Source organism: Diadema setosum, chromosome 22, assembly GCF_964275005.1.
Source record: "Diadema setosum chromosome 22, eeDiaSeto1, whole genome shotgun sequence".
Classification (NCBI taxonomy): Eukaryota; Metazoa; Echinodermata; class Echinoidea; order Diadematoida; family Diadematidae; genus Diadema; species Diadema setosum.
In genome coordinates, this window is record NC_092706.1 from 15,220,522 (window position 1) to 15,248,103 (window position 27,582).

At 39.0% G+C, this 27,582-nt stretch overlaps 1 protein-coding gene across 1 annotated transcript; it reads right to left on the reverse strand.

Annotated features, from left to right (window-relative positions):
* On the reverse strand, positions 1-26,832 carry LOC140245060 (mitogen-activated protein kinase kinase kinase 2-like). The gene is made up of 15 exons (XM_072324657.1): positions 26,574-26,832; positions 24,150-24,265; positions 16,821-16,864; positions 12,397-12,508; positions 11,529-11,696; positions 10,672-10,923; positions 9,822-9,895; positions 8,201-8,253; positions 7,564-7,653; positions 6,584-6,814; positions 5,667-5,815; positions 4,288-4,413; positions 3,790-3,919; positions 3,073-3,247; positions 1-859 (listed from the first exon to the last, which is right to left on the reverse strand). Exons 1-15 carry the CDS (start codon positions 26,584-26,586, stop codon positions 622-624), a joined length of 1,971 nt encoding a protein of 656 aa, XP_072180758.1. The 5' UTR covers positions 26,587-26,832; the 3' UTR covers positions 1-621.
* Positions 26,833-27,582: the final 750 nt, after the last annotated feature.

The window sequence follows — 27,582 nt, forward strand, 5'->3', positions numbered from 1 at the left end:
GAAGTAGTTACAAAATTCAATGATTACACAACACAATACATGCACCCTACTGTAGTTGAAATTGGTATAAATTAGAGATACTTAAATATTACATAACAACATAGGTGCTGAAATAGTGGTGTTGAAACTAGAAAAGCCAATGCAGGAAAATAACTCCTCCATTTGCCTGCTCATTTGCTTGAGTTGATTATCGATGAATTTATGGATGTTTCTCGCCAATGCTGGACAAAGTCGTCACAATTTACACACACACACATACGCACATCTGCACAGTGGCAGCCATCTGCGTGTGTTTGGTGCAGCCTATGGCTAACAAGTCTTTTCTAGTACCATAGAGTGGAATGGTTGGCCTTGGGTGACACAGAGCTTGCAGTCCACTACCAGTCCCTCCGCTGAATGAGTGGAGCTCATCACTCCAGTCGTCGCACTTTCCACTTGGACACGAAGCGTTCTTGGAACATAAACACACACACACACAAAAACAGGGTTTTTCCCAGCTGTTTTTCGGTGGACTTCAACTGCCACACACCAAGATCCATGCCATCTTTGTTGTAAGTATTTGGAAATGCTTCAAAAAAAATGAAGTCCACGGTCCGGGAGTTGTGTCAACTCCCGACCCTGCTAATCCATGGGAGCAGTCCTTACAAAATCATGCCGTAAGAGTTCGGCCGCTGCCGGCCGCTCCGGTATCTTTTTACTGAAGCAGAGCTTGAGAAAGTTGTGGGCGGCATCGGAGACGTTTGGTGGAAGTACGGGGTCCGTCTCCTGGGTGGCGATCTTGAAGATGGCTGCCATGGCCTCGTAGTCTGCCCATGGTGGCTTGGTGGTCAGCATTTCAACCACAGTACAGCCAATGCTCCTGGGGTTGAGAAACAGTAAACATCAACTTTCAGCAACAATAACGTGATATGTGGCTGATGCCGTAAAAATGGTTCTCTGAAACACACTTGAGTATAATTTCCATGACGTGTATAAAGCTGCAGCAAGAAGTGTTTTATCTATGTATACTGGTAGCACTGTAGATGAAACATAGATTTGCTTTGAAACTGATTGACAAATTGCCCTACATCGACGTAAATAAGCACTGGATTGATCAGTGTTTTAGTAGTAGCCATGATAAAAAATCATGGGCGTACATACTCGAGCAGGATTCGAACCTACGACCTCCTGATCATGATCATTATTCATGAATTTGAATAACAAAGCAGTACCCGCTGCATGCTATAAGGATTAGAACCAACACTTGCTGTCGGGCGAAAGCTTGGTGGTCTAGTGGAGATGACGCCTGTCCGGTGATCAGGAGGTCGTAGGTTCGAATCCTGCTCGAGTATGTACGCCCATGATTTTTTATCATGGCTACTACTAAAACACTGATCAATCCAGTGCTTATTTACGTCGATGTAGGGCAATTTGTCAATCAGTTTCAATGAAAACATCTCGACGGAAGAATTTCATGAATTTGAATAGATTTGCTTTGCTTGATGAGACATTAACAAAGAGATCAAAGAAAGAGGAGTGAGAAAGATGCAGCCCTGTACAATATGTCCCAAAAAAAAAAATATAATCAGATTTTCATATTGATAATACCCAATGTGATTAAACCATCTAAATGCTACTTCAGGGTCTTAAAACATAACATCTTAACTCTATTTTGCAGAAAACCCCATTCAAGTTGGTTAAGCGGTCAAAGAGAAACGTGGATTGTTGTAAAGCATGTCATGAGTCTGATTCTTCCAAGTTTAGCACTTGGATGCTCTTGGAACTGCATATTGATGTGTGAACACAATAGACAGAACTTGGATAGAAGAGATTCCCGACATGCTCTACAAAATTCCTCATTTCTCTTTGACCACCGAACCAAATCGAATGGGGTTTTCTGTAAGATGTGGGCACTGAGTTATCATTTCAAACCCTGAAATTGCATTTGGATTGATTCACTATTTTTAAAGTTATCATTGCAGAGGGTACTGTTGTAATTTTTTTGGGGACATAAGGTATACCAATGTGTCCCTTTACATCATGTCCTCGGCTCTCTCTGAGCTGTTGTTCTTGTAAACTCTATAAGCCAGTGTTAATAAGGTTTGTTTGTTTAAGGTTTCTTCCTGACAGAAAAACTGTCGAAATGATCACTCTCAGTACACATTCTGGATAACATCTCATTAAGCATCAGTATCAGAGGACACAAAAAACTGGATTTCTGCACATCAAACAAGGAATTCTGCAACATTTAAGTGCAATCACAGTAATGAAATGAATACATAGGGTGATAGTTACATACACAAGACATTGCTGTCATCAAATATGCACTGTACTGGACAAATTAAAAACACAGGAACTGTTGTAGAGATCTGTCCAATGTGATTTATTTCATCACATTTTCACCACTTTCTATTTGGCGTCATAATGTTCCAATCACAATCATCATTGTCATTGTCATCACTATTACTGATCCGGTCATCCTATCAATCACCAAAGCCCATGTAGGAGATTTTCTGTCAATTACCACATACTGTTTTTTTTTTTTTGCTCTGGACCTCCTCAGTAATGATTTCTTCTATATTTCAGTTGTTGAAATAGTGTCATCAACAAAGTAGTCTCTAAATACTGAAAAATTCACTAGATCCTGTCATATATCACTATACAGGCAACTCCAACTACAGCAAAGTCCTCCGTACCAGAAGTTTCCTTTCATTATATCAACATTTTGTTACACTCGCACACATGGAGTATACTGTACGAGCTGAAATTTTCGCGGTGGTTTTATTTTCGCGAATTTCGCGAATCGCCTTTGAACCGCGAAAATAACAACACGCGAAAAAAACGTGTGAACAGATAAGCACAGGTAGACCTCGCAACCGCGAAATTAACAACACATGAAAATGTTCTCCTAGTAGCAATTCGCAAAAATATCTGTACGTGAAAATTTCAGCTCGTACAGTATACACATACAAAGAAAATGATGTTGCAACCTGAATTTTTCATTCATTCTTAATTAATTTCTTTGTGACCGTGTTTGTCAAAGCAGGAGCACACTGCAACTCATTCATCGCTTGTGACCTCAGCACCACCTACCATACGTCGGCTTTCCTCCCGTAGCCGTCCCCGTTGATAATCTCGGGACTCATCCAATAGGGCGTCCCCGTCACCGTCTTCATGCCGGTGATGTGGTTGTGGATCGTCTGGAGTCTTGTCGACGCCCCGAAGTCGGCCAGCTTCACGTTGCCCGCCGCCCTCAACACGTTGGCTCCTGTGGAAGCAAGAGAACCAGGATGAATGCAAACTCTTCCTTTCAAAGAATTTATGCTACAGATCTTAAAGACACACCTACTCTAATCTTCAGGACAATTCCGGACTAGTTGAAACTTAGTCTGACAAGACAGAGCAAAATTCAATAAGCACAGCAGTAAAAAAGATGATTTGACAGGAGATGAAAACACACTACTTACAATGCCTCCTCTATCATCATGCATAATTGCAGTTTGTATAAATTAAAATTTATGTAATTTTAATGGCTACAATGAATAACTCCAAAAGAACTGTTGTACTTGCCATTTGGGCATGATAGCACAGAGCGGCATTATTTCATCCCTATCTCATTCCAATCTAATGTACCAAAGGATACTTAACTCATTCAAATTAAGCACATAAATGGTGATCATGATAATGACCAAACTGCTCAATCTGGTGAACATAACAAACATATTGCCCTTGCTGGAAGCTCCTGCAGCATATTTCAAATGTTCCCCTCATGATCACTAAAAGTAGACAACTCGTGAAGTTGGCACGTACCTTTGATGTCTCTGTGTACTATGTGATGGTCATGTAAGTATGCAGTGCCTTCAAGAATTTGCCGGGTGTACTTTCTCGTCACCATTTCCGTCAGAGGCCCGTAGAGTCTGAGTTCATCCTTTACTGAGCCCTGCAAAGAAAAAAAAATAGATACATAATGAAAAATTTGTAAAAAGGAACAAAAAATCATGACATCTTAATAAAAGGTCACACTTTCACATACCAACATCACATTGACATTAAAGACTAAAAGGATAGAAACTCACATAAAATCATATTGCCCCGTTCTTATTTGTAATACAAGAACAAAGTGGGGGAGGGGACTCTCTATTTTCTTGCAAACGTGAGCAAGAACTAACAATCAAACTCATATTAACAACCACCTATCTTCATTTTTTTTTCTTTACATAAAAAAGCATGGAAGATCCAACCAGTGATTATGTGACGAGATAAGAAAAGAGGGCCAGCACAGCAGTGAACTTTGAACTTTGAACTCACCCCTGACATGAACTCCATGAAGATTGACAGTGTGCCATTCTCCTCCAGACAGCCATAGTATTGCACTATCCTTGGGTGCTGCAGGTTGCGTAACAGCTCAATCTCTTGCTTCAGTGATTGCACCTCCTAAAATTGGCAACAATTATACAACATCTGATCAAATTTCTGAATTCTTTCTTTCTTTCCTCTATATCCTTCTCTCTTTTATGCCGTTTGTGAGATTTTTCATGCCCATTGAGCATTCAGACTGAGTGGTGAAGGGCGTTATAAATACCCTCTATCATTACTATCATTATTTGCTGATGACTTTCAAGACATTAATTGGCTTCTGACATATGCAGTGAAGGTGAAAAGTGAAACAAAAAGTGAATGGCCTTCCCTACATTGGCAATACATATGTGACTGATGCTCAGTACCTAAGTCATTCAGGGACATGTATCAAGTACTTTTTCTTCAAAATAATACTGGAGAGTTATGTAATTTAGTGAGGTTGCGTTATACACAGCAGGATTAGCAGCAACGAAATGTAGAAATATCTCTGGACAAGAATGAGAGATTACTCCACAGTGTGAAATCATCCCTTGCAAGAGGAAAATGATCTCGATGGAAGATTGCTACAAAAGAAGTGAATGTAACAATAATGCATTGTACACATAAAGAAGTTATGATAGACACAAAGCCAGGCTGCATGACAAGGTAATACAGTGCACTCCCGTTACAACGAAGACGGTTATAACGAAATTTCGTTATAACGGAGTAAAACTTCGGGTCCCAAAATTATCGCCATTAAAGTCTATGGCGCAAAATCCGCTTATAACGAACACGGTTATAGCGAAATTCTCGTTATAACGAAGTCTTTCCCGAGCGCCACTGACAAAGAAAAACAAAAGAAATGTGTTCCGTTATAACGAAATGCAGATCGCTTTCGAAAATTCGTAGCGGAACAAGCATTTAGAGCGTCTCTGCATGGGTGAACGCTTCATATAACTGATTATGTGTGTTCGCTTTGTGTGTCACCCACGTTTTTCGAGGAGAACTTGCGTTATTGTAATACAATAATCTGAAATCAAAATAATAAACTTCGTTTTATTGTTTTGAAGGTTCTTTACTACAAAACACACAGATTCTGATACACCTAAATGTCCGTTAGATCGGAAATGAAATTGGGCTTGTTATTTGTTTGTTGTTTCATTGTTTTTGTTATATACACTGTATTGTATTTGTTCGGTTATAACGAAATTTCGTTATAACGAAAGAAAACTGCCAGTCCCGAGCATTTCGTTATAACGGGAGTGCACTGTAGTCTGACTGCAGTTTAATAGCCATAGGGGAAATATTGATAACAAAGGAAGGAATACGAATTCCTGGATCATCCTTACTTTTCTCGCATCAGTATTGCTGTTTTCGGTCGGCACCTGCTTCACTGCTAACTCTCGTCCCGTGTCTGCATCATAGCAGACGTAGACGACACCAAACGCTCCCTGACCCAGCATCTTGCCCCGTTGCCAATTTGTTGGTGCTCTCGGCGCTAAAAGAAGAAAAAACAAAAAAATAGGCACATATTGTCTGAAGATCATGTCATTTCAACAGCATAAAAGAATCAATGATGCATTTGTCCCTGAAAGTATTCTTAAGACCCAAGATTCACGAAACCAAGTGCATGCGAAAATTCTTGTCTGCACTTTATGCACTGATTGCCAGCGGCAATTCACAAAAATTTCATGCTTTATTCATATCATGTTTTAAAGTAGTTCTTTCTGTCTATCTACATCCATTAAAAAAATTGATCAGCATTTCTACTTGGTTACACTTTAATCACTGTACTGACCGAGTGTTTAGAATATAATGTCTCATTTTGGGGCAAGATTCAGTCTCATTTTGGGGCAAGATTCAGCCTCAATCTTGTCCAAGAAGGAGATATCATATGCTAAACACTCTGTTATTAAGGTGGAATAGTTTGATTTCTGGAACTTCTCAGAGAGTGTACAGTGCATAAGTCACACAAGAACTCAAACTGGGTAGTTCTTAATCTTGATGATAACCAATTCTTACTTTTCTTTTTTCCTTGAACACCTGGTGTTGTCCAGGAAAAAAATTGTGTGTTACACAGAGCAGCCTACACTGAGAGATGTTAAGGTTAAGCATGTGTATTACATAGACTGGCCTGTATTTAGTGTTGTCTATGCTAATGTGTGCATTATATGGATTGGCCCACACCTGGTGTTATTGATGTCAAACATGCATATTACACAGAGTGGGCTACACCTCGTCTTAAGATGCCATGGTGTGTACTTACACCTGGTGTTGTCTAAGGCAAACGTGTGGTGATAGGACCCTGATAGACCCTCCAGGTCACCCTCTGTCCACCTCCTTGGAATGCTGCCGTCCGTATCATAGTCTGGGCTGTTTATACCGCTACTGCTGCTCCGCCCGAGCGATGACAACGAATCCGACGTCGGTGCCTGGTCATCGTGCATCGACGACAGTGGCGGCCTTTTGGCAGCTCGACTTGGAAATGTCTTTCGACCTGTGGCAAAGGAAACCAAATAACGATTTATCAATGCCTTCACATAAACCAATTTTGTCTTTTTAGTGTGTGTTGTTGACAAGCTACAAGTTCATAAGACATTAGAAAAAGATTTAATTTTCATTGAGAGAGAGCTGTCTGTGTAACTTTACAGCAACACGTGACAAGGAAAGTTTAAATTCAAAGTCACAGTAAAAAATAATGTGACCTCCCCCTAAAAAAAAAAAAGGAAGTCTCTCACATGTTTAGCCTTTCCACCTAGTATTCTTTCCTCCACGTCTATGCACAAACATCTCAAAAGGTGTTAATCAAAAAATTCTTTTCATGGCAAGGTTCAGCTGACTATAGGTCTCTGCAAAGCTTGCTCACATAAGTCCAAAACAAATTTTCATTGAACTCCTCACTCCTAGCATTTGTTTCTCTTACACTTTCAGTGTAATCTCAGTTACTATTCACTTTTCTCAGCGACTTTGCCTATGGATTACCTATATCCAATTCATAATGGGATTTGGCTCAATCATTTCCTTTATCTAGTTCACTTTCTTTTTGCTTCGAGAAGGAAGCGATGCTTCCTTCAATCAATCAATGTCACCTGCAAAAGATGCTCACGATGCATGAACCACTGTCAAAGGAATATAAAATATCATACAAGTGAAAACAAAAAACCCTCAAAGTGCTACATGCAGTCCCGAAAATCCTCATCTATCATTTTCCCAGGAGATTTGCTTCCATTATGAAAGATGCCCTACCATCATCTGTGTCTATTCTTGAAGACTTGACGCTCTGTCTCGACGGGAATGTGCCTCCTTTGATCATCCCTCGACCAACCTGAGAGTTTTCTGCTCACAGAATTGGGAGAAAATGAGTATGAGATGTTACAATCAATAATTACTATCACTAATTATCACTGCATACTACTCTAAACTATTCAACAACAAAAAAGAGAAGAAAATAGCAATTAACAATCATTCTTGTGACTGCAACTGACTAACAATTCATATGGAATTTATATGGAGTTGCCGGCTTATATGTACAATCGCCTATGGAGTCATGGAACTAATTTTTCTTCTGAACAACAGAAACAAACTGTTTTTTTTTTTTGTTTTTTTTTTTGAAATCATGATAATCACACTGATAAGTTTGCCTACATTTGAACAAACTTGAGTTCCTGTTTCTGGAAAATCTGTGAGAATGAAACATCGTAATGTCATATGAGAACATGTTAAACCATTAGAGACAAAAACAAGTATATTGTATGTATGATAATCTCATGTGTAAACAGACCTACAGAAAATAAGCTTGTGTGTAGGACTGTGGTCATCTTACTAGGAGGAAGTGGTTCAACCCTGTATTTATTGCTAGACAGAGCCACCCAGAATGTCTTACCTAAGTCTTCGTGATTAGCACAGCTTTGTGACTTGAAAATCTTCCCTGTGGCGCTGTGGGGAGTAAGAAATGGAAGCAGAGTTAAACATACATTTTTTCTTTATTTTTTATTTTTACTTTTTTTACAGTTCACCTCTGACTTTTACTATATGTAGCTGATCTGCTGAACAAACGAAAAGTTCTAGGAAAGGCCAGGCAAATGCTATTGTTAGATTTGTAGTATCATGTTATGCTGGGTACTTTGTTTTACAAGGGAAATTCATGTTTGAATAATCGGCATAAAAATAAAGGACAAGTACATTTCCACAGCTACTATAATAATATATTCCATGATATGTAATGTTTACCAGGTTCAGAGTGACATAATGACATTCACATGTCTGTCACGCTATAAGCCTGCCTATACTCATAAGTCCTGAATAACTTCAACCTTCTATGGCGCGATTGTTATGTGAAAGGACTGACATTATCACACATCCCATTCAGTTTTCTCCTTTACATGCAATCATTCTCAAATCCCATGTCAGATTGTCGACACTGACGTGACTAAATCCCGCGCATTGTGTGATGTGATAGCTGGGCCTTGAACACCCGGTCAGCATTTGTAAGTTTTCTCAGCTTCAAAGCTTAAAACCATGCTAATCCTTCTCTCACAAAGTCACATGGCATTACACACTCTTGATGCGATTACTCCCAGCTATTGCTTCAGTGAGCTTCAAGGTACATTCTTAGCACTCTGACAGCCAGAATATATGACTTTTTAAAGCCTACTCTGGATACAAGACAGCAAGACAGGATTTAAGAAATGTGAATAGCAGATATACCACAGAATTTCAAAGAATATATCACTTATTCAGATGACAGTACAACAGACATTCACAGCTTCTGGCGCTGTATCTTAATAGCCAGAAACAAATGTAGACAGTAACTACAGCAAATCTATACAGTACTCAAGCCTGCTGTTACATTCTCATGACGACAGCAGCTACATGTGGGACTATATGTTGTCTTCTCTAAAATCATTACCCTCTTGGTTTCTTTGTGTGTGTTTTTATGTCAATATCTCTCACAGCTTGGTAAGATGCTCTATGGGTAGGGATGGAGGGAATTAGGTATTTGTGTTTGTTTGAGATTCTCAGGAAAGTGACAAGTGAACTGCGATTATGACAGTGACTGTCTGTGCATGAGGCTGAAAAAGAACGAGTAGAAAATCCTGTTCTGGAGACTGAGAAGATGTGGCAACTCGACATGAAAAGAAAAGTGAAACTCACTTTCTCTCCGGATTTAAAAGCAAAACATTTGCCATACACTGCGAAAGCTCATCAATTTTAAAAACTGCAGATTGGTTACGGTCAACTGCACGCAGTAGATACTTTGGTTACATGAAGGGCTAGCACGGGAAAGTTAAACAATGCAAATCGCATTCACTTCAACATCTCAAACCTCACATAAAAGTTATCAACAGCACACCCTTTTCCTTGAAAAACTAGTTTCCAATTTCTAGTTTGTCCCCTGCCTTTGTAATAAAATGCCAAGCATGATAAAATAATAATCAGACTAAATTTCCCCTCTCTTCTCATTTATCATCACAAAGTCTGTCCCACTTAGTGCGTATACATACCTTCCTAATGAATGGCTACCCATTCTGATTTTATCTAGTGACTGTTGGCTACCATCTGGGCTGCCCATTATTCTCTGAAAAACAAAAGAACAAGAACAAAAACAAAGTCACACATCAGTGTGAGATTGGCCATTTAACCATTGTGGATTCAAGGCTATTTTCATCATATATGCAATGACGTAATTATTGATATATTCCAACATTTGTGACTTCTCTTTTAATTGGGAAAAGATGTTGACTCACGTTGCATTAGACATATATTTCAAACCTTCTCATAGGATCTTGCTGGGATGAGCATATTATATTTGTGGTTATTCCTAAATTACTTTCAATTTGTAGAGTAACACCAAATGGAAAATACAATTTGCTCCTGCTTCAAACAAATCTTTTGTATTAATACTTCCATGTGCCACGAAATATCAGTTAAAAATGTTCTGGAAAAAACAAAAAAACATCACCTCAATATAAGAGGGGGTAACAAAAACACAACCTGGCAATTAAATCTTGGGACTTTTCATGGCAGAGTGGACCTAACTTTTGATCAATTCAAAGCATCATTTTCAAAGATGACTGTATCCAATGGTAGAGCTGCCAACTTTTGTAAAAGCCTTTCATTACTTTGATGGTTAAAAATCAGTGATTTGCATCTTTTTGAGTGAAAATCAGTAATCATTAACAGTGTAATAGAATAGAGCACAGACCATGATTTCTAAAATCAGTAATTTGCTTGTAACCTTCAGTATTCTTCTCCTATTTCAGTTGAAATTACTGAAAATCAGTACTAGCTGGCAAATTCTGCAGTATGGTAGTATAGCTTGCTTATGACATGTTAACGTGTCAATCAACTTACATCTTCAGGTGGTTCTGGAATGAAGGCCCCCTCCCCAAACGACTGGTGTCGTGGCATACTGGGTATGCCAGCGTCCCCCGGCACGTATCCAGGGGGCGGCGACGGGTTCGCGTTGTCACGCGTGGGCATCTCCTGAGTGGAGTAGCGTTTGTAGGCCTCCTGGCTGTGGCCACCCCGCCCCCCTATCTGAGAGTCTTGGGGGACGGATTGAGACCTGGCTGGCGACGTGTGCTTTGTGCCTCCGCTTCGTATCTGTGTGTCAGGGGGGAGGGGGGAGGGCGAAAAAGTTTTCTTTGATCAGAACCCTTCACATATCATTCTTTTTGTCTTTCTAAAAATCAAAATTTTCATCACGATGTCTACATTGAGATATCAAGGCTTGGTTCATAAAATATTTACTTTTGATTCAAGCTCTGTACTCAATCATTGGACTTATATTAAGGATTTGATTGGTCGAAAGTCATGTCATGCTTTAATTAACATTTTGTAAATTTTGGGTAGAATTACAGACTGTATTAGTTCAGATATAAAAGCTACTGTGTTATCAGAAGAATTACAATGCTCATGCACACTCTTATCACCACTTCATCTCTCAAGTGTGATATGACTACATTCTTCTCTAGAAAGTGCCAATATGATCTGAGGTCACATATCTTGATAATGTACATTTTCTTGTTTTTACATTAGGATCCCATATTACTTTAAAAACTGAGTGCTCTGGTCGTATTTCTTGCCCTATTTAGTTCCGATGATGATAAACACTTGCTGCTACCATGAAATTCAAAACCTATTTCGTACAAACTAAGCTCACCATATCAAGGACATCAAGCGAGACATGGCTGAATACTGGAACTTACCGCCGTATCATAGAGTTCTCTTTTGGAGCTCCCATTGTTGTTTGACGACGCTGCCGTTACCATGGACGCGGGAGTGAGGTGAACTCTGAGACTCTTGGCGTTTGGATTGGCATCCGTTATCTCCACGGCCTGACTTAGGTCTTTCTGGTCCTTGATTGGTATTAATAACTGTAGGTGAAAGGGAAACAATGAGCCATCATGGTGATGTAGAACATTCTAGATGAAAAGAGCATCTGTAAAATATTGGTCACGAAATTAATGCTCTCTCTTCATGCTGATTACTGATACACATCCAGGTCCTCATGTCCTTGACTCCTCTAGTATTGCATACATACTGAAACAGTTTAAACATCTATCACTCATTCAAATGTGTGAAAACATATATACTCTCGGGGGAACCACATGTGATCACTGTAACACAGGTTCATGTCAAACACATAACCTATTACCACGGCATTTCATGAGAACTCTTTGATAACCACTATACAGATAACAGTGTCTGCTATGGCATTCCATGGCTGAGATAGGCCAAGGCCACGCATCATTCCTTGTCCTGAAGCTTCAGTAAATCCTTTAACATGGAATCCATGAGAGTAACTGACTAACTTTGTTTTAATTGGTGAATTCTACAAAAGTCTGACACAATTTTGATAGGGCAGCTGCAGTATCAACGATGTAGATGACAGAAATGAATTGCAAGAAAATCCATGCAAGAGATATACATGTAAACAAATATGTGGGACTGATGATATCAATTCCTTATGCAAAATATCACATTACAAAACTTGTACAATTGAAAATCTTAATGTCAGGAACATTTTCTTGGATGTGCCATCATGGAGAACACGGAGGAAACTAAAAGGCTTACCGACGACGCGTTGTTGTGATTTGTCAGAAACATTTCCAAGGGTTGACCGAAAGTTGTTCTGGCCTTCTGCACGAGGTCATCGTACTTGAGTGGTCGTGGGATGAGCAGCATTCTGAAAGAAAAAAAAATCAAAGATGGCTTTGAATTATTCATCATTGCAATTACATATTTGGCCTGATGACAAATCTACTTTGGGGACATGAACCACTGGATGATCATTCTTCATGAATACTGACACTCAGGATACAAACCATTCTGAGGATATAAAACCACTTCAGTATCAAGGAATTCAATTGATAAATCAACAAAATGTGGTGAAAATTATATCCTGACAAGCTATGGCTGTATGACAAAATTGTTGGACTCCAACACTACACCTTGAGTATACATTTATTGGCTGCAGGACACCAATGAGATTGTTTTACAAAAATTTGCATCAACCAGTGTAAAAAGCTTGCAATGTCCATGTTTACTTCCTTTATACAATTGAAAAGTAGACAAACCTCTACCATACATGATAGAGTCATCTTTGAATGTAAAAACACACATCTAACTTCTTATTTTTCTCTGCTGTGTTCCTATCATCCAATTTTTATTACTATCCAGAAAAATCTTGTCATATTATGATGGATATCTGTATGAATTATAGCCACAAGATGCGGGCCAGAAACTCAGCCAGTGCCATCTAATTTGCATATATATTTCACAGATAACCTAGCACCTGACCAAGGCAGCTGCACAGTCGATGACCACAATTTGTGCACATGACAGAATTCTGCTTTCACTCAATGTCATTCACTCTTAACCCAATATGGATGTACAGAATACTGTAAATGTTGACATTTTCGCACGAATAATTTCTCGCGCTGAGCGGCTCAAAATCATATTCGCTGGTTCTTGAATTCGTGCTCTGCAACTGTCAACTCATTCAAAATGTGCAGAGGTAAGATTGTGAAGATATTTTTGCAGGTTTTAGAATTTAAGCTAGCCAAAAGTAGCGCCAAATATACACGAAAAATTAGTGTACCACGAAAATTTCTGCGTTTACAGGATATCAATACATGAATAGTAAGCAGTCAGAGAGGGGATTCATGCAGTCCCCCCCCCCCCCCTCCAAATGTCCCTCACTCTTAAAAAGGACTTTTAAGCAGTTAATGAACCACCGGCACAGCAAGAGGAGTCAATTCCCACGTGCCACATGAAAGCGTGACTGATCATAACATCTGTGTGTGAGTTTGAAGTCATTTGCGTACACGACAAACTATCCAACAAAAACGGTTGCAAAAGGTTTTGACACCTTTGCACCGAAAAACACAAAATCGTGTGGGAATAGAGAAGGGAGGGGGGGGGGGGGGGAAACCGAGAAAACAAAGAGAAAAGGTTTGACTCATTGTTGATGATGCTGTAGATGAAGAACGGAAAACGATATGAATCTCTTCCAGATTTGCCCTCACCCACTCCTCCGCCAAAGCCGACAATTGGCTCTCCGCTTTCTTGGAGATCGCTGCATTCGAGCTCGCAGCGATGGCGGGGAAATTCGCTAACAAGGCTGTGATTTATTGGGAGGAAATTGGATGTGACCTATCTAGGAGAAATGAGAGATAGCATCTCCTCTACTGCTGTCACAACAGAGCAGCGCAGGAACTTGGCAGGGCTGTAAAGTATCTCGGAATATTTGCAGTTTCTCTCCAAACGTGTGACTGCACAGTGCGCTGTCCCTACAGTCACCTCCCGGACAGAATTCTAGAAAACGCATCTTAGAGGTAGCAGTCCCTACACCGAAAATGTCTTTCACAGTTTGTTTTTATGTTTGCTTGTGTTCTATTTTTATTTTTTTTTAGTAAAAAGATCTTGTTGGTATTGGAGAAGATACCTTACGGGTAAGAGCATAATTATTTTATATCATTCTTTTTCCCTAATTTTGAAAAGGAAACCAATTTAATGTGAATACCTGCTCTTAGGAGGTGCTAGTTCAAGGCAAAGGGACTAGTTTAATGGGGCACTACGTAACAGCTGAAGAAGGCCAGTAAAAAGGATTAGTTCAGTGTCGCAAGAACGCTTTGAGAAAGACTCAATCTAGGGCCAATAGAACTGCTTTATAAAGGGCTACTTCAGGGCCAGCAGATAACTTGAAGGGGCTATTTAACGGCCTTATTTACCATTAGCAGATGAAACAAAAACCCAGCTTTAATGCTTCAAAATAGTTCTAAAATGTGAGTCAGGGATAGAAATAACCAATGTTAAAATCTGAATCAGTATAATCAATGTTAAGTATTGTTAAATATACAAAATGTGAACAATAGTTATAATTAAAATGTTTCTAGACTAAACCGTCTACAGCTATGGTTTATTAAGAAAAATAGTGATATCTCCTTTACATTTTAGGCTTTACTGCAAAATTTGTACATGGTAGGATGTTTTGTGATACAACTGACCTATACATATATGCATTAAATGTGATATCTTGAACATTCTTTTTAAATCACTGCTCCCAATGGTAAACAGTACCTTTAAGGGTTAGGACTTGTCATTTAGGAGGAGGAGAGGAGGGGTGGAACAAGACTAGAAAAAATGATATCATGTGTCCATTGTTATACCGAAAAGTCATGACAAAACAAGTGTTTGGCATTACTGTCTTCCTTTGTTTTATAACTGATGATACATGCAGTTTAAAGGTAGGGAATCCCATTTGCATGCCTTAAATGAAGAGTTGTATAAACACAGTGGTATGTTGAAGAGAGTATCATTTTAGAAACTCCCATAAAGTATTGAAAGTGAAAGGTAACATTTAGTACATTTTTATTAACCGTTAGATTTTGAATTGAATTCTTTTCGGGGCTCACCGTAAATTCCAGTACATTACTAGGCTACCTTTGCAGACCCATGCACTGCATGTGTGTCTATCATGTATATTTTGTGAATAAAGTTCGTCAAAACTTACAAACATTTCTATATACTATATACATTCTTGCCACACACTCTATATGTTATTACATCAGCTCTTATACTTTTAGATTTGTGTTTATAGATAAAAAAATACAGAAGACTGCAACAAAAAGGCTTAAGTGTGGCTGACACACAGAACTACTGAGTCGTTGAGTTTTGTGCATTATTCAAATTGTAGATAACTGTTGACTTCCAAATTTCTAAGCAGTGGCCTAAACAAGTCCCGTGAGGTTCATATTTAATGTTTTGCTGCATTTTGGGAGTTCTGTAAAAGGTATCCCCTACCTTTAAAGTACAGACAAAAATTGTACTAACATGAGAAATGAGAGGATCCTAATCAGTGTTCCTAATATACACAGCAAAGCACGAGAAGTATTTAGTTTCATATTTCATGGTGTGAGAGAGAGGTATAGAACGAAGCATTATATATTTTTTTTAAATGGGATAGTGCGAAAGCGGAAATTGCCATGGTACATACACTTTAAAGACATCCACAAGGCATGCCCAAACTTAACCTTATGTGGTAATGCTTGCACTTCAGGTGAACATTATGCAAAAGCCTTTAATATAGCAAATGTAAATAGTAGGCCTTATTATATCTGGGTCTTTTTATTTTTAAATATATATCAATCATGATTAATTTCCCATGAAGATGTTTTTCTGATGCAATTCTCCCCATAAATAGAGCTATCGCCTTACAATCTGCGGCTGCCCTTTAAAATCTCTTCCTCAGCTTCCCTGTGTAATTCCCCGAAGAACATGACAGACTTAATAATGCCTTGGAATTCCAGGAAGGTCAGTCCAGGTCATCTTCATGATTCAATATCAAATTGAATATAATGTTTCTCACTCACAGCTTACTTTTAATATCCTGTTCCTATAAGTAGCAGTTCAAATCACCCTCAAGTTGAGGTGACACATTGTACATGGACAGTGTGGAAAAAAAAAAAAACAATGTATGAATTCATCATGTATATAAAGCATCCACAAAACCCGAGGTAGCTGTTTACAAGTTTCTGGCTAAAAAAAAAAATAAATAAATAAATAAAATAAATGACTGTAGCTGATTTGCCCAATTCAGAGAAAATAAGCATCCAAATTTTAGATGGAAGGATATGGAAACATTATGGTAAATTTCACCTCTCTACGATTACAATTGATCATTTGTGTGACAAACAAAGGTTTATTCCAGTCATGATATATTAGCATGCCTGTCCAGCATCATACAAGTAGGGCATACAAGACATAAAGTAATATGCCCAAATATTTTGTCAATTAGAATTATGAAATATTACTGCCAAAAGGAATGGCCTTAACCAGAAATTACATACCAATATGGAAATCATGCCAATATTACAGAGAAAGAGACAGACAGACAGACAGACAGACAAAGACTCAAAGTTAGTTGATTATCAATAAACATACATACCGTAAAATGGAATTCAAAATCATTTTTTTTTTTTTTTTTTTTTACTCACCTCTTTTCACCATTGTACTCGAACTTGACTCTGATTTCGTTTTGCTGGAATGGAGAAAAAAAAAAATGAATACAAAAATTCCATTGAATATGAAGGCACATTCTTCTTAGATTATAACAAGTAACAAGCAGTGGACAAAAAGACAGGGCAAATATCTGAAACCCTAAAAATTATGAGAGAGAGCATTGATGTAAGACTAACATGTATCCAATGGGAGTCCTGCATTGACAGATAAAGCAGAAGGAAAGGATTTTTTCCCTTAAATTTCCTACTCTTTGCTTTGAAAGCAAACATGCATTCCCAGTCAACCTCTAGATAAAAGAATTTGATGGAAACACTCAAGTGTCCAGCCTTTATGATGAATTGATGACAGTGATTTTGCAGTGACCGAACCAGCTGTCAAACTAAAGTACATTGTAACTAAAGTAAAAAGAATCTTTTTTTATTTTCTATTTAAAGTACCCTTTTCACCTTTTCAACCAGAAGCTGATTTGAATGAATTCTTTGAAAACACTAGTTACTTATGCCAGAATGATTGTCATATGATCAAACACACACATACACACACTCAAACACACAAATACATAGTTTCTACATGGTCACTTGGCAGAAACCACTACATTACACAGTTCAACACTGTTGAAAAATTGACATATATGTTTGACACGACAAAAAGAAAACAAAAAGTATGGGGGCTGCATTTGTACAGTTATGTAGTTCTATATGACACCAGCCAGTTTTCTAGCCCAGAATTTGTGCAAATCAAGACATTTCTTTTGTGAGAAAACAGTACCCTGGGCATTGCATGACTGAACAAGCACAAATGCCACTGACTAGTCAGCCAAGGCCTGGTTTGCACAGCAGAGGCATTTAATGAACAGACAAGAATAGATGGGACACGCAACCCAATCACAGAGCGAAAAGGGATGTATTTATACACATGTCAAGCAAAATATTGACTTGCAGATGAGGTACAGTATTATGTAGGTCTGTCCTACCATTAAGTCAGGAGAAAGGTCAAAGTTCACGCAGCAACAGAGAAGAAAAGGTTTGTGCTGTAAAGAATGCACAATCATTCCGAATTTGCTGAATTCGTATGTGCCTTGAAAATAGAAGCAGGACATGGAGACAATGTTAACTTTTTATTCTTGGTACTCAATATTATGTCGCCTTCATTCTCAAACACCATTCAACTTCCTGTTCACTTGAAGTTTTCACCTTATTTCTTCTCACCATAATCCGGATGATACGACTACGCAAAAGTCATTTCCGAGAAGCCATCCCTCACACTACTGACTCACAGTACATTGTAGGTCTGACTCCATTACTTTAATGCACTGAAGCGACAGTCTCCGCAAATTCCCAGTCCCACAAACAAAAAACGTTGTCTCCAGTACTACAGACTCCACTCTAGAAAGTTTCCCAACAGGTGCCTGGTCTACAACAGGTCCGCCATCATGACCAGAATTCCACCCCACCCCTCCCTCCCACCCACCCTCTGCGTTATAGCCAGATGCAAACTTGAGATAAATAGATATGACAAACCTATCAAAAGTTGGCAGAAGTGAGAATGATTTTGATGCACGCAACCAACCTCCGTCATACTCCCTACCATACACACAGAGGTCTCCCCCCCCCCCCCCCATACTACAGGCTACATGGGACAGCCTTTACAGCAGAGGTCATTTTTCAATTTTCCTTTCTTTTTTTTTTTATCTGTCAGTGGTGAATGGGTGATGGAAAGGCCATAGCAGATGACAGAAATGAATATAATATGAAATATATTGCAATCTTCAAACATAAGACAGTACACTACTATCACACTTTGATGTACATAATACGTAAATCTCTATATTCTGTGTGAATGTTGTTTTTTTTTTTTCAAAAATGATATCACAAGGTATTATGCAGAATATACTTCCAACTTGTAAGAATGGACATTCTAATCTGGCATAGGGTATCTTACTTTCAAAAGACATGCACCTACATTCACTTGCACAACAGGAAGTTTTAGGTGTCTTGGCCAAGCAGGCACCTGGGTTTAAAAATTGAATGTAGGGGTCTTTGGCTAAGCAGGCATGTGGGTTTGTAGTACCCTGCATTATGTCTGCATATTTATCTTGAAAACTCACCCACTCAATCATTTCCCCTGTAGCAAACATTTACATAAAATGCATTCAATGCTTTTTGAGTATGCTAAAAAGCTTGTTTTCCCCATTTTATGTTTAAACATGGATGGCTAAAAGGAATGATTAATTGATATTTTGAAACTACAGAAATGAGATTTGATCGTCAGTAGACGCAACAAACATTTTCTATGAGGGAAAAAGGAGTTGATTACATTATATTACTACCTTCAGTTCAATACGTATGACAGAGGTACGTAATACTCAGTTTCTGTTGTATTTACTTCGTGATGAAAACCTTGAACAAAAATCTAAAATCCTTGCAGAGTTTGTTTGATTTTTGTACTTTCAATGGTTCTTCTGCCAGAATTCCACGTATCAAAAACCGATAGTGAGATTCACACCAACCATACCTGCCAACATTTCAAGATGAAATATCTTACTCGTGGATTGCAAAAATCTGATTTTATATGCAAAGTGAAGTTAAAAATCTTACTTTCGGTCAAATCTTCAGAAAATACACATGAAAGGTATATCTAAATATTTTTTTAAAATCTGATTTCTCTGACAGAAAATCTGATTTTGCTATTTTTAATGTAAAAAATCTTACTGAATCTGATAAACTCTTACTAGTTGGCAAGTATGCACCAACGCGAATTAGTTGGATACACCTGTGTGGCCTGTGTGGACATAAAAATCCCATTTAACAGCGTGATCAGCATCACAATCCATATCCCAATACATCTTGCGATCATTTCAAAATTACCACAAATTTAAGAAAAAGCTCGATAATTCATACAGCGGCAAGTGTGTGAACGCTGGAGCAAAAAAATCAAGATTTTTTTATCCTGTCATTCAAAGCATACATGAGTGAACTGCACATGAACACAAGGGCACGGGTCACAATTTTGGTAGATTTTGGGCATGCGCGGTCTTGGTCATCAAACTACTGCAATCCACAATTAGAAGGATATTTCTGTCCATCTGAATGGGCACAAAAAAAAAAAAATCTAGGTTTTTGGATCCGACCGTTATCCCACTACTTTGTCCGTGTGAATGCGACTAATGTTTCCTTCAAAAGATGACAACAATAACAGTACAACCACCAGACCAGAGTATGCCATGCTCTGACTTCAATGTGGGTAGTGGGATCCACATTGATTGACATCATTCTGCGGTTCCCAAACCTCAGGGAAAAAGCCAGAAAATTACCCATCCACAAGCCATATATACCACTAACTGACGACGGGACTGGTGTTCTGTGACAATGTTGTTGGAAGACTTCAAGTTTGCAGTAAACAAAGTTCATGTTCAGGTGACAGGAAAAACTCTGGAGACAGGGAACGACTAGCCAGTGGGATCGAGCGGAGGCAGATCGTACGGTTTATAAGGAACGAGGTATTTTAGCATAATTAATTGCTTCCTAGCTCATGAATTTCAATGTTGTTCCTTCAGCAATTTTAGCAGCAGAGTGATCGCCTTGGGCAGGTATTTTGGGTAATGCTTTCAGGTATCTCTTTTAGAAAGTTGGCCAAGATAAGGCTGAAACTAGAGAGTAACTGCTATTAAGGGGTTCCACTATTAAAGGATGCCACTATTAAAGGATGTATTTCCATGTGTTCCTTAATAAAAGACAAATTCTCCACTCATCTCAACTAGAACAGAATGATCACATGTAATTCTGACAATCCACACGGTAAGATTGCATGAATTTAAATGAGTTATAAAACAAAAACAATAATGGTAGCACAGGCAGACTGTTTTGGATTATTCATCATTTGTTGGTATGGTAAATGGTCTGTGATAAAGAATCACAAGTTATAAAAAAAAAAAAAAATCATACAGACTTAGCTTTCCTTGTATTTCATGTGGCTGCAAGGACTTGCCTAGATTTTACTGTAACTGTTATGTATTTCAAACTAGAACTATGGTGATCACATTATGTAACAGACATTGTCCATACTCTCGGCTTGAAAGGAACTCTTCCTTCACAGTGTAACTCCCTCTCAATCACTGCGTACAAAACCGAAAAAATGAAAATGAAATTAGTTTTATCTATCTCCTTTCTAAAGTTGGATACTTTCAGTCCTGTATAGTAGCCCAAGTCTGGTTGCCACTCAGTGAAGTTGGGAAGGGGGGATGGGGGAACTTTAATACGGAACTATAATTATGTCTAGAGGAGGAAAAAAACGTGCTGCGTCATAGCAGGGGATTGGTCACAATGACTTCCCTTCTCGTGCAGCCAAAAAAGGGCGCTAAAAATACCCTCGTCGGAAGCGCCACCGCTCTCCGCACTCGTGCAAACTCGGGGAAAGGAAATGCAGCGAGGGGTTTTGTATGTCATTGCGCGTAAAAAAAGTGGATCGGTGCGCAGATAGCAGGCAAATACGTAGTAATTGAGTTTGGGACGTGCTGCTCCGAACGGTGCCGCGCTGGCTGCATGATAGACGAGACCTCAAACCATGTCACGGCCCTTCTTCCCACTCTTCTTGATAAATGGGGGCGAGAGATATGCAGGGAAGACCCCAGCCTGTGTGTAATAGCTGGAAGGATACATTATTGACACATCGACAACAACCTGCCGGAATTCTTCATGTAGCCTCAACATCTCCTGATATCCAGATCAACACTAGAGGGAGTGAAACAAACCTTGCCAATACATATGAATTCGCATCTAACTTCTTTTTTTTTTTTTCTTTTTCTTTTTTAGAGGAAACAACCTCCATGCCTCTCTCCGGGGCTTCTGTAAAATTTATCATTTCCTCTTCTTTAAGTTCATCTCTGATTTATTGGCAGATTGCTTTTCTGTTTGCCATTAAAAACTAGATTCAAATGCAACATGCCTGTATGCATTTACCAAGCAAACCACTGAAAAGCTACACAGACATCTAGCTTTGAAGGCAGTCCATACTCTTCGACAAGTTTGAAAAGATACAACCCTTTATTTTGGCTACATGAATAGAAAAAACAATATACATATCCTGTAATAATGTCATCCTCAGGACAGGCATTTTTTTCCCCCTCGTTATATTGAAATTTCGTGATAGCTGAACAATTAAGTACATAAAGACATCTAGATTATGATTTTGGGGCCTGAATTTTTACTTTTGTTGTAACAAGGTTTTTGTCAAAACATCTTGATGGAAGAATTCATGAATTTGAACAAGATTTCTGTCATTTTTAACTTGGTTCACTATCATGGGAGTGCAAATACATGCAGACCTCGGAAAGGTGTGTATAATCACAGTGCCTTGTACGTGGAAAGAAATCAAACACCACGGGACTGGCTCAAATTTTGTGGAAAGATTTTCCTAAGAGAACTGCTAGAGGTAAACTATTACAGAGAGGATCGGGGGGGGGGGGGGGGAGGGGGGAAGGGGGACTCTGTAGGACAAGACTTGAAACAAATTAGATTTAATTAGTCATTCATTTCCTAACGAACCTCTACAAAGGGCAAGAACGGCATAAACAGGAAGGGGGTCTAGGCTGCAAAGTTCATAGGAAGACTGAAAACAAAATATGACTTATAGTCTCGTTGTTTATATTGTCTCTGAATCACAATATACATTACGTTGTAACCATATTTCAAAATCCTATCACCAGTATACGCAGGCATAGAAAGTAGAATTTAAAGGAAAATGATATTACTGATCCAATTTTCCCTCTAACAGTAGCACCCAGCTTACGCTGAAAAATGACAAAGCTTACTGGCACTCCGATCTGTCTACACGTAATGTCCGTCACTCCTTTTAGCTTTGCTTGGAGGATTTTTTGGCATGCATATTTCATTATTTAGTTAGTTCCAGACACTGAGCTGTAAAAGGTAATATTTTTAAATAACCTTCATTAACAATTAGCTTGATCCCTTATTTCCACTTATGATTGAAAATAATTATTTGCATAGCAGTCAAGCAGAGCATAAGACCTCTTACTGTACCTTCATTGATTGATGAAGAGTAACTTTTTTTCCAGTTTCACATAATAACAAACTCATAATCTTGATATAGAAAAAACAAGAATGTTTAGCAGCCAGCCATTCAGGCTTGTCAAGTCCTGACAGCAACCCAAACAAAACTCTTGCAAACTCTCACGGATTTGGCCAGGCAACAGCCATGCCGGTGGGATAAGGCATATCCCACGGATCAAGCTCCCAAATCCATGTCTAATCCCCGTCAATCCCACGATAGATCCCACGTTGGGTAAGACCAGTAGGGACCCAAACACGCACACACACACACACACACACACACACACACCCACACGCGTGTGCGACCTGTCACACATGTGTGAAACGGGAAAAGTCTAAGTCTGTAGAAGGACAGTGAAGAGCATGTGAAGTTTGAGCTTACTCACTGCTGATGGCTGGCAGCAGATATATCCCTCCCTCCCTCTTTTCCTCCACTAATGACAGAGATAACTTGATATAAACTGCTTTTAAAGAAGAAATCCATTCCAAATTTTTATATAGTTCTCTTTTGGAATTTATCAATTTTTTTTTTAGGTCTAGATGTATTGTCCAGAAGAGAAAAAAACAAGAGATGATATCAAATGTTCTGGGAGAATATTCTCTGACTTAGTATAAACCAGAAATATTCGTTGCATAAAACTTTTGTAATTTGTTTGATCAACGGCCTTTTTCGTGGCATGAATTTTTTTGCAACTGGCATTCAACGCATTGTGTACAAAACTTTCATATGCACTTTACTTTCACGAATCTTGGCTCCAAGTGAAGTTCCTGAAAGCTCCATGCACACGAAAATTTCTAGTTTTGCAGTATGTGACATGATTACCTGCTTCTCAAGTGTAAAAGGTTTCAGTTTATGTTGAATTTACTTTTTAAAAAAATATTTTGTATGCGTACAGACTAGAGGGTGGGATTTGACTACAGTGCACTCCAGTTATAACGAACATGGTTATAACGAAATTCCAGTTACAACAAAGTCAAAATTCAGGCAGCAACATTATCCACTCTATGTATTTTTATTGTTTATTTGTTTGGTTTTAACAAAATTTTGATATAACGAAAGAAAACTGCCGGTCCCGAGAACTTCGTCATAACGGGAGTCCACTGTAGTTCCAATCAGTTGTTGTCACTATTAATCATAAGGTGCCTAAAGGCTAGTGATGATCTTGAACATTTGGGGATCAACCCTCCCGTAAGGGGAGGGGGGGGGGGGAGGAGTGTTACGATGATGTAACTTACTGTGTGAGAAGACGTCCCACTCCGTGTCATGCGAGTCCGTGACCCTTGAACCCTCAGCGCCTTGAGGTTGTCGGTGATCTCGGTGATGACCTGGTTACTGTCTGGCGTTTGATCCACTGTACAGATGAAGGCCAGATTAAAAAACATGAGGTGTGGTGAATGCAACAAAGATAGTATGTAAATATGAAATCTCTACGGAATCATGACTCGAGAGAAGCGAATACACCAGGGTAGCCAGTAGCCAGTTAAAACTACACTGTACTGTGACCCAGAAATATTTCACGTTGTGGAAATTTTCATGCAGTCCACTGCACTAGTGCAAAACACAGAGTATTTACTTATACCCTATTGTTACCTACAGGTAATCAGCATTAGTACATTTTAACTACCATGTATCACATGTGATTACTTCTCTTAAACAACATAAGTACTTACTGGCTGATGAAATCCTGACATTGTATCAAGGTAAAACAAAAAGTGCCTTGAACTAAGGCCATGATATGCAGTGTGAGACTGCAAGGGATCTACTTTCCAGATGAAGTTCATGTTTCATCCCAGCACACATACCAACCAGATTGGTCGTAGTGAAACCAATATGAGACCAAAGCTCCAGTGGGTTCCCTTCATCTGACAGCTAATCATTAAACTGACACCATCACCGTCAAATTACAGCCGTAACTAGCAGTCCCATACAACATCTATGTTAAATCCACTGAAACAGTCATAAATATACTGAAATATTAAAGCCAAAGATGTGGTTACAACGTAGATATCAGGCTGCAACCTGCAACCAATGTGTCTTGACGGTGACAGGGTTTGACTCTCTAAAATTCCTACATTTTTGCATGCAGGTTTTCAGATTTTACACTCGTCAACCATTATGCACACACACACACATCATATGACACCAGGATTTGTGTACTGATACTGTATATATATTGTTCAAAGTTCATTGACATTAGCTACCGAGATACAACAGGGGTTAAAGTTTGTCAACAATGGGTTAACACTGACATAATTCTATGGAAGATAATGTTCATTTCACCGATTGTGCAACATATCTACAGTCTGACTTCCATTACTTGGCGCTCTCTTGTTCAGACTTCTCTTATTATCCAAAGCAGTGAAGGCAAAAAAAAAAAAAAAAGGAATTTCAAACACAAATGCTTGCTTGTTTCATTTTACATCTGAGAAGATGGCTGGATAGCCTATATTCAGCTGCACTAGCTGGTCTTCTGTGATATCCAGTTACACATGAGGTGGGACCACTTTATCAGGTTAAACACATTGCTCCTTGCAAAGAATGAACGAAGCGGAATCTTTTACATGCATGAGTTTTGACTCTCCCGCACACGGGGCCTCAATTTTATGTCCTATCTGAGGGACAGAGCGTTTTTGCCTCTTTACTATTAAAAGGGGACGGGATGACTACACACAACATTGCTCAGTTACAACTCTGGAATCAAACCCCAGTATCAAACCCCGGTCTTTCGGATCTAGAGGCAGGCACTCTTACCGACTGAACCAAATCACTGCCCTCTAATTAAAATTAATTAATATACCTCCTAAAAAACTCACACAATAGGCCTATGATATTCCCTAACGGAACAGTTATGAATTTTACCGTAAAATGTTTCAATTTCACGAGTATGATTTTATGTAGGCTAGAAAGAATTACAACACTGTTGCGTTGTATACTACCTATGTGGCTACCACTAGGTCAGCAGCCTACTTGTACTCATATAATACACAAATATTGTTTCTCCCATATTCGGTGAAACTGCTTATCCAGATGGGCGCCAGTCCCGAAATGGCCGGAGAACAGAGGTCGGACTATACATCATTGATGATGTTTACTGGAGTTTTACAATGCTAATGCCACTGGGCATGTACTCAGTGTAATCTTTGTGACGTCAATTTACATCATTTCAAGAACAGGTACACTTTAATGTGTATGATGAAGAATGAAATCCTCATAGCTACACTCTGAGGACTCTGTCTAGAATGCTTCCCTACATAGAATGCATTGAACAAAATCTTTTAACCAATAGTCTAGCTATGCATATTTTGAGTACAGACCTGGCACTGATTTTGGGCAGGTTTGTATAATCCACAGGTGCACTCAAATGAACGCTCTCATGTCTTAGTATCAACAGTGAATGTGCAACAAACAAAAGTCCATGTTAGCCTTTGAGGACGGGCTGATATTGCTACTACACGCATTTCCCATTGACACTTGCCCAAGTACACTCAGGATTCGTCCTCAACGGGTTAAAACTAATGAGTTTCTAGGGAAAAAGAAAAATACCCAGCGCAATTTCAACAGGTGTTAATGCATCACGCATTGCCAGCAAATGCTACTTTGGAGTTATATACATGTACGATCATATTCCTGATTACAGCTACACTCTACAGAAGACATACCATCCAGTCTCATGCTTGTAGTTGTATGACTGCTAGATTCAAACAGAAGACACCCACAACTTGCCAAGGAGCTGTACGATCATTCTGAAGACTGATGGCAAAAGTTCAATCACACCAGTGCGGTTAGCAAAGGATCCGTTGAGGTCAGGACAGGAGACAAATTTTGCCAGCAAAACCCCCAAAGCACCTTGGAGTGAACTAACAAATCTGACACAATAACCAGGACGAGTCTGCATCCCACAGTGAGCAACCACCCCATGTCGCCAGCCCACAATAGCTGAGCCAAACCAGTTTCATTTCCACTCTATCGTGCTGCGGTCAAGCATGACAAATTCCAATTTCATTTGACAAAATACTCCGTGTAATTATGGGTCTTCACAGCTGAAGGTTTACCTTTCTCAACGGCTTGCAATTTCCCACAACGAATGAGGAATTCCTCCACAGGGAAACCACAATTCATGCAACCTGTGATATATATTCTTAGAAATTTATCACTCAAGAATTCACAAGCAAGCAGCAAAATATTTCAGTCTGTCTGCTTTGACTGTGATATGAAATATCAACATATTTGCAGTGAACACAAAGGCATTTGTACAATACCAATGTGCAAATATACAAAATATGTACAAAATTGGAATCTCTCAATTTCACTGCATATCTATACTCGATATATTGTGTAAATTTCTACACTACCATTGTACCAAGAAACGAAAGACACTACTGGTTAAATGCATTTGATCTGCTCAAATCAGAAGAAATGCACAACAATTAATCGCTTCAAGAGAGACAGTAAACAATCTTCTCAAATGTGTTGCCAATGCCAGAATTAGACCCCGTTTACAGTGCGGGGCCGGGCTCGGCCGCGGCCGAGCCGCGGCCGAGTCCGGCCTCAATTGCGCGGCCGAGCCTCGCAATTTTGTCCGTTTACACTGCTGGGCTCGGCCGCGCTTTTGATTCAAACCTTTCAATATTTTGTCGTAGTGGCGCTCTGCTTGTAAACAAACACAAT

Bases quoted from the DNA above. Each gene is read 5' to 3' on its own strand.
- LOC140245060 (XM_072324657.1), bottom strand. The intron at 8,254-9,821 runs GTATGTATACGC...TACTCCCCACAG, and splicing joins GGTAGCCATTCATTAGGAAG to CGCCACAGGGAAGATTTTCA. The intron at 6,815-7,563 runs GTAGGGCATCTT...CCTTTGCCACAG, and splicing joins AAGAATAGACACAGATGATG to GTCGAAAGACATTTCCAAGT.